The 8,414-nt window shown below is 38.2% G+C and overlaps 1 protein-coding gene across 1 annotated transcript in view; it reads left to right on the forward strand.

Moving 5' to 3' along the window:
- Positions 1-8,414, forward strand: part of Rab10 (RAB10, member RAS oncogene family) — a 78,388-nt gene that overhangs the window by 66,722 nt on the left and 3,252 nt on the right. The window contains exons 4-5 of the mRNA XM_010604839.1: positions 5,502-5,591; positions 6,659-6,760. Of these exons, the coding sequence (XP_010603141.1) occupies positions 5,502-5,591; positions 6,659-6,760 (192 nt within the window). The remainder of the gene's footprint in view (positions 1-5,501; positions 5,592-6,658; positions 6,761-8,414) is intronic.

The following is an 8,414-nucleotide window of genomic DNA, read 5'->3' on the forward strand; positions in this document are numbered from 1 at the left end:
CATTCTTTTATTCTGTTGCGTACGCTTTCAATAGAGTGTTTAATCTCCTGGATATCTGTTTGAATCTGTTTTATGGATTCCATTTCTTTCCTATGTTGGGCATTTATTTTTTCCATTTCTTTCTTATACTGGGCCTTCATGGCTTCTATCGTGGTCCTGAGCTCATCTATTTTTTTATCAGTTTCTGCTCTAGAGTCTCGAATCACAACTTCTATTTTGCTCACTATCTCTATGGTCATCTGGGAAATTATTTCTGTTTTGAATTTTTCTAGAGCCTGATTGATATGTTTTGTTACTTCCTGTGCTTTGAGTTCAGGGTGTCCTGGTGGTTCACTATCAGCCTTTTCATCCTCATTTGCCCTACTGTTTGCCATTGGTGAACTGGAAGTCTGTCCTCGTGTCTTGCTTAAGTGTTTTCTCATTTTAATTTTTGTTGTCGGACTGTCCTTGGTCTAATCTCTGGATTATCACCCAAATCTTCCTGATATAGTTGCACCCTAGCTTCTGTGTCTCTAACAACCCACAGACATTCTCATCTTCATAACATCAGAGAAAACAGCTCATCCAATCAACAGCAATGCTTTATCCCAACTGATACAATCAGCAACACATTGAGATCAAGCACAACTTGGACACTGACCACCTGTGGTAGTCACTAGTCTATCACCCTTAAATCATTTGAATTAAATTCAAATCAAGAAGCAGTCCAGAACATGTCTGTGCAGACATTCTTTAATGACTGGGTTACTATTCTGCAACTAGGTCATTAAATGAATTGGTTGCTAAATGAGGGATTGTATATATTACATTACAGTATTGAGAGCAAAGAAATGGTTAAAGGAAACCAACATTGATGGCTATGCTTTTGTGTAACTCTTACATGCAGTACTTTGATATAAAACTATAGAACAATCAGCAAAATTTACAAAACAGTATTGTATTATATTAAATAAAAGACATTGAGGCTCTATAAACCAGAGATACAAAATTGTTTTTTAAGAAAAAGACTGCTGGGCATGTTGGTGTGCCCCTATAATCCCAGCAGTCAGGAGGCTGAGGCAGGGGGATTGATGTGAGTTCCAGGACAGCCTGAACTCCCTAATGGGATCAAGGCCAGCCTGACTCAGAAAAATAAAAGATAGATCATCTGAACAGCAGGCCTCAGGCCGTGGTTGAAAGTCCATGCAGTTGTTAAACAGGTAGGCCATTAAATGAGGAGTTCTGTAGCAACAAATAATAGAGTCAAAGACAGACTGAATGTTAACACACTGTACGAACCAATAAGAGCTCCCCTTAACCATAGAAAAGAGATCTGTAATTATAATGTAGACAGAAGGACAAAGCAAATATTGACATGCAGTAAATATGTACTAAATGCAACTATGCTATCATTAACAACAGAAAAGAATTTAGTCTTAGCATAAGAGTTTACTAAATATCTAAAGATTATTAAAGCTTAATGATTACACTGGAGGAAGAGAGGGCGGGATTGGGAGAATGAGAGAATTAAAATTTGAAAAATAAGGGAAAATGAATTGGAGGAAAACAGATAAAGTTAGGATCCTGTTGAGGAGGAAAAGAAAATGAATAAAACTAGACATAAGTATCAGTGAACAAAAAATTAAGGAACAAAAGTAAAATTTTTAAAATGAAAAATAGAATGAAAGAGAAGGAAAAAAGGGCACAACCTCCTCAAACAAACCAATGATGAAGACCAGTAGTGAATCCAAAAACAACCCTCAGTGTTTTTCAGCAAGTGTCTTCTTTCCAGGGTCTGCCTGTTTTGTTTTTACATTCGCATTTTTGTGTGTAGATGCTGAATCCCATCACACCCTTTTTCTGGGGCTGGTTGGCCAATGGTGTGCTGTCAGTCTGGCAGTTTGTGTCCCTTGGTGTATCCTAGATGGACTTTCCCCACATGGCTTTACAGTTTGAGGGTTTGTGTGGTGTGCCGCCCACCCCTTCTGGAGGCCCTGGCCTGCGGCAGCTTTCCAAGCTGAGGTACATCTTGTTGGTGTTGGTAGAAAGGACCCGCTGTATTTTGTGCTGGAGGTAGGCAGTGGGGTAGTGGTTTGAGTACACTGATGGATTTAATGCCAGCACTTTCAGATTCCACCCCCTCTGCACTCAGCACACAGCTGACTAAGCTGCTTGCCAAGGATGGTAGGACCCCTGTTATCCTTTGAGTCCTGAAACTTCTTGGGGTGGTGGTGGAGTGGTCCTGTGTCTAGCCCTTGCCTTCTCTGCTACTGTCTCGTCATGTTCCACCCAGTCACTGTGATGAGGTGACCCCAGAAACCCTAATCTATCATTCCCTGTAGCTCAAACAATTGACTCCATCCCAAAATGGCTCCTGATTTAAACCCTCTCAGTTATGGTGGGTTCCTCCCCTCCCCCATACTCAGGTCCTTGCACTTGGCAGGTGGCAGAACCACTAAATTAAATCCCTGGCCTGTATTGGATTTCTTTCCAACTGTAGCCTGCCATGTGGAAGGAGTCACTTTTAGAATAAAAACCCATGCTGTTTTTGCTTGCAGTAACTGTGGGCTTTCTTAGGGCTAACACTGCTGGCTGTTGTCTCCCTGGATTTGCTGATCCTTCCCCAGGAGCTGGAGTGAGCTTTCCAGACTACTTCCTCCTTTTCTCCATGCTGTGCTCCATTTCTCCAGCTTCTCTGTAGTTTCTTGTTTTCTTCTCAGCTGCTTCCCAATTGCAAGAGATCTGCTGTTTTCCTTCACCCGGTTGTTTTCCAGGTGTCTTGATTCCAGGTCTTATGTTTTGCTGCCAGTCTGTACTTTGCCATTTATAATCTCCACTTCTGTACTTTTTGAGTCATGATTGCCTCGTAGAATTTAGAGTGTTAGCGTATTAGTTCTGTTTGTGTTTTGGCTGCACTGGGGATTGAACTCAGGGCCTTGCAGTGAGCTGCATCCTACATCCCCATCTCTTTTTTACTAACTTTGAGACAGGGTCTCACTAATTGGGGGATTACAGATGTGGATTTACTTAGAATCCTCGAAGCCTCTGAAGTTCATCCATAGGTTCCAAGTTAAAAATGCTTCTTCTTTTCAACTCTTAGCACTTTGCATAGTAGTAGTAGGAGCACTTGGTGTATTGATAACGATATTTGAATATTTGCCAAATTGCCTTTGTTTTGGCAGTAACCTAAATTAGGAGGTCCTAAGTGTAGAAAGACCATGTAGAATTCCTAAAATAAGGAGTTTTTAAAAATAATGCTTTGTATCATTTGTTTTCTAAGCTTGTGGTTCTGCAAAAGTGTCTCGTACATACAAAGAAGTACCCCCCAACCTCACTTTCTTCGCTTCCTCTCAGACATTTGTTTCCTTCATGGTACCCTTATTGAATCCAGGTCCTGTGCATGTTATACAGCCACTGGGCTACATCCCTAGACTTTGAAGATTTTATTTTGAGACAGGGTCTTTCTAAATTTCCCAGACTGGCCTAGAATTTGCAATCCTACTTTATCCTGTGGAAGACCTGGGATTACAGATATGCCCCAACACTCCTGCCTGCAGCTACATGATTTTAGGTCATGAGCACAGATCATAATAGGTCATTTGGGCCCTTAGATGTACAGTCCAGTTGCATTAAGTGCGTTCTGCTGTTAATACAACCATCACCACTGTCCTTCTCTAAAGCTTTTTCAACTTCCTGAACTGAACCTCAGAATCTATTAAATAGTAACTTTATTTCTTCCTTTCTCTTAGCCTCTGGCAGCCACCATTTTATTTTCTGTCTATTTGACTATTCTAGGTACCTTGTACAATGAAGTCACGCAGTGTTTGTTCTTTTGTGACCAACTTATATCCTTTACCATGAAGTCTTCAAGGTTCATCTGTATTGTAACATATCAGAATTTCCTTCCTTAAGGCTGAATAATATTCTATATCTTTTGTTATCTATTCATCTTTGTGCACTTGGATTGTTTCTACCCTTTCATGGTGATGAATATGTTGCAGTAAACATTGGTGTGCCCATATATATGTCCTTGCTTTAAATTCTTTATATACCTCGAAGTAGAATTGTTGGATCATTTGGTAATTTCTTGTTTAAGTTTTTGAGGAACTGCCAAACTATTTCCTACAGTTTTGCCACTCTGTGTTCCCCACCAGTGATTCACATGGATTTTAATTTTTTCATATTCCTGCCAACACATCTTTTTAATAGTGTTTTCTGTTTCTTTTAATGGCCATACTTATGAGTGTGACATGGTATCTCATAGTGGTTTTGATTTCCATTTCCCTAATGATTAGTGATATAAAATAGCTTTTTGTGTATTTGTTGTTCATTGTTAAATCTTTGTAAAAATGTCAAGGTCTGTTTGCTCATTTTTTTTATTTTTTGGTTGTGTTTGAGGAGTTCTTTTGATATTGTAGATATTAATCCCTTAAGTATTATTTACAAACACTTCTACTTCATAAGTTACCTTTTTACTTTATTGATAGCATAGTTTGTTGCACAGATCTTAAACTTTAATGAAGTTAAATTTTTTTTTTTCAGTTATTGGCTTTTTTTTTTAAATGGGATCTCACTGTGTATTGGAGGCTAACTTTGAACTTGCTATAAAGCTCAGGTTGGCCTTGAATTCACCATCCTTCTGCCTCAGCTTCTAAAGTGCTGGGTGAGACAGTAGGCATGCAGTACTGCACTTGCCTCATTTTCTGTCTTTGCTTTTGGTGTCATGCAGGAGGTCATTGCCAAAGTCAGTGTCATGAACAACCCCCCCCCCACTTTTTCCCCCCAAAGTATTATAATTTTAGGCCATTTTTAGCTAAGTTTTGTACATGGAGTAAAGGTCCACTTGGGGGGGGCATATAAAGAGCTGTTTTTTTCAGTGTGATTTGTTGAAATGACTGGCTTTTCCTCCTTGACTGAATGTTAACACCTTTGCTGAAGATCTCTTGACCATATATATATATATGGGAGGGTGTCTTTCTGCTCTCTCAGTTCCTTTGATCTGTCTGCGTCATCGTACCAGTACCGTAACATTTTGGTTTGCAGTTGTGACTTTCCTATCTTTGGATTTTGTGTTGGCAGCGAGACTCAAGTCCTTGGAGAGGCTTAGCATGTGCTTGGCCACTAAGCTGCATTCCCCAGCCCTGTAATTTTTAAAACTATTTTAATTAAGGGTTTTATAGGGGAGTACACATTATAAAATCCAAAATCATGAATCTTCTTGGATTTATATATGCATAAGGGATTTTATTTTTATACCTTTTGTGTATATTTTCTTTTTGGTCAGAATATATCTAGAAATGGTCTCCTCTAAGGGGGGAAATCATACATATTTGGTATGGAATTTACTTAGGAATTGTACCTCTCACTGGGTGGTTTAAAAATTTGAGTAGACTTTTTAGCAGGTTCTGGTTTTAGGGTAATTGCTTTTTAAAAACTTTTCAAGTATAGAAATGACATTAAATTGAGACAGTCATATTTAGAGAATGTTAAGCTGTAATAAATAAAATTCTATTCCATTTTAGCACGCCAATGAAGATGTGGAAAGAATGCTGCTAGGAAACAAATGTGATATGGATGATAAAAGAGTTGTACCTAAAGGAAAAGGAGAACAGGTAAAAATTTTAAATGAAACCCTCCCCCGCAACCCCTGTACTGGGGATAAAATTGAGGATCTTGTGCTTGTGAGGCAAACGGCAGAACCACTGAGCTAAATCCCCAGCTTCTGTACCCCCTTTATATGAAGACCTGCTGTCATCTGATTGTTTTGATAGTAGTAGTGATGGAGTGAGTACACTGGCATTGTCACATAGTTTTTTAAATGCTTGTTGGAAACAATTTATCGTGAGTGAATATTTTTCAGAGCAAATCCAACATATACAGGAGCACTGTATTAGTCAGCTTTCCTGTCACTGGATGCAATACCAGACACATGTTAACTTAAAGGAGGAGTGGTTCAATTTGGCTCATATTTTAGGGAATTCAGTCCATCGTCACCTGGCTTATGACAGAAAGGTATGGTAGAGCAAGATGTTTAGTCTTGGAGACCAGAAACAGATCAGGGGAACAACAGTACCAGAGAGCAGTGGCCAAGGGACCACATAGTAGTACCCAAAGCCATGCTTTTGACCCATTCAGAACATATCCAGGAGCATGCTGTACTTTCTAATCTAGTGAAATTGACATTTCAGGGTCAGTGGTTATAAGAACCAAAACTGTAGCAGTAGTATTTTTAGTTATATTTAAGCTACAGAGCGGGAATATAAAAATCAGTGATTCTAGTGGTGTTTAGATTCTTTGGGACAAGGTCTCGCTATGTATTCCCAGCCAGCCTTGAACTTGCTGTGTTGCCCAAATTGGCCTTGAACTCATCTTCCTGCTGCAGTTTTCCTAGTGCTAAGGCTATGGACCTACACTGCCACATCCAGCTGTTTTTTGTTTGTTTTTTTTTTAAATCTTAGGATTTTAAAAAAACACATCAAGTAGTAACAGTTGATAATTGGAAGCCTGGGTCAAGCAGAAATTAGATAAATCACATTGCACTTCTAATTTTAAGTTTGCCCCTAGATTAAAATGTCTAGTTTAGAATATCTGAAATAAATTTAGTATTTCCTCTAAGTTGTTACAGTCAATAATTGGCAAACCCATATTTGATAATTTTATGTTATTTTGCTTGTTTTAGATTGCAAGAGAGCATGGTATTAGATTTTTTGAGACTAGTGCAAAAGCAAATATAAACATTGAAAAGGCGTTCCTCACATTAGCTGAAGATATCCTTCGAAAGGTAAGTTCCTGTCTTTCCTTTGTGTTGAGTACCTCAGTTGAATATTTTATCTCTGAAACATTGAATTTATATAAATTTTGGGTTTGGGTTGTGGTGGTCCTAAAAGATTACTCATTACTAATGTCTGATCGTGCAGCGTGAAGTGAGGAACTTCTAGCTAGATTGCTAGAAGTAGTAGCAGTAGTAGGAGTGGTTTTCTGAACTCCCAGTCACTCTCTGGTATTCCCCGATTCTATGTTCCTGTTTCCAATTTCATTGCCGCTTTCCACTTCCCCTACACCAGGATCAAACCCTCACTTTGCTAGGCAAGTGCACTCCCCATGAGCTGTACTCATGGACCTACTTCTCTAAGTGTCCTTTGCATTCCCGTGGTAATATATAATAAAAAATCCATTTGTTACTGATACTGCAGAAAATCTCTGTCCTTCCGTAGTCATGTCTCAGGTAGATAGAGCAAGGGCATTATATACTGAATAAATGGATTTGATCTTCCAGTGTTAGTTTTTTTTAATTGTGTTATCAGTCATTTGTGAATAGTGTCATGAAGACCTTGAAACAGGACTTCCTTATTACTATATAAAGTTTAAAGTATGGATGTGCTAGTGAATCACAGTTTCATTCTAAATTCTTTCCCAGGTAAGCAGGCCCATGAAGGATATACTGTAGTGTGTTTTATTTTATACACATATATTTTGATGTGATAAAGTTACAGATTTTAAAGCATTAAACATACTTGCTTCACATTAGAATTAATTTTAAAATGAAAGCAATTTAAAACATTTTAAAAGCTTAATTATTTAGTAAGTAATTATGCTTAAAGATTCAAACATTTAAAATGGAAGAAGTACAGAGAAGTTTCCTACGTCATTGCCTTAATGCTGTCAGTTGGTGTTTCCTCATCCCTCTCCCACAGTAACAAATGTGAAGAATTTTTTATTACTATGAGTAAGTAGAAATATATATTCTTACTCTCCCCTGCCTTTTCATGAATAGCATACATTTTTATACTTGGTGTGGGAAATTGAACCCAGGGCCTTACTGTGAGCCGGAGACTATTTATCTGTACCCAAACCAGAACAGTGGGTTTTGAAACTTGGATGTTTCTGTCTCACAAATTTTAAAAAAAAGTATAGATTTAATTTGTACCTTTCTTGTGAGTGAAGCTGAGATTTTTTTCCTTCCCACTCTCCAGTACTGGGGATTGAACTTAGGGCCTTCTCACTGAGTACATTCCCAACTCTTGTTTATTTTTATTTTTTAAAAATTTTAACAGTCTTGCTAAGTTGCCCAGTTTGGGCCAAATTTACAACTCCCTGCCTCAGGCTCCCAAGTGGTAGGATAACAGGTGTGTGCTGCCATCTCTGGTTTAAAAATGTATTTAAGAATCACTTTGCATTCCTTTTTCAATAACTTTATTCCTTTGCTCAGTTATTAGCCTTTTCTTATTCCTGGCTGAGAGCCAGCTTAAAGTTGTATTTAATGAGCTTAATTCAGATTGTGTCTAGAATGTTTTTTAGAAAATCTGTATTTCAAAGATCACATTTAACTTAAATAAAAAGATGGACAGCCGGGGATTTAGCTCAGAGGTTAGGTGGCTTGCCTTGCAAGCGCAAGGACCTGAATTCAATCCTCGGTACCAAAAAAAAAAAAAAAA

This window comes from Fukomys damarensis, unplaced genomic scaffold (assembly GCF_012274545.1).
Source record: "Fukomys damarensis isolate Sample0158 unplaced genomic scaffold, DMR_v1.0_HiC HiC_scaffold_2, whole genome shotgun sequence".
In the NCBI taxonomy this organism is placed as follows: Eukaryota; Metazoa; Chordata; class Mammalia; order Rodentia; family Bathyergidae; genus Fukomys; species Fukomys damarensis.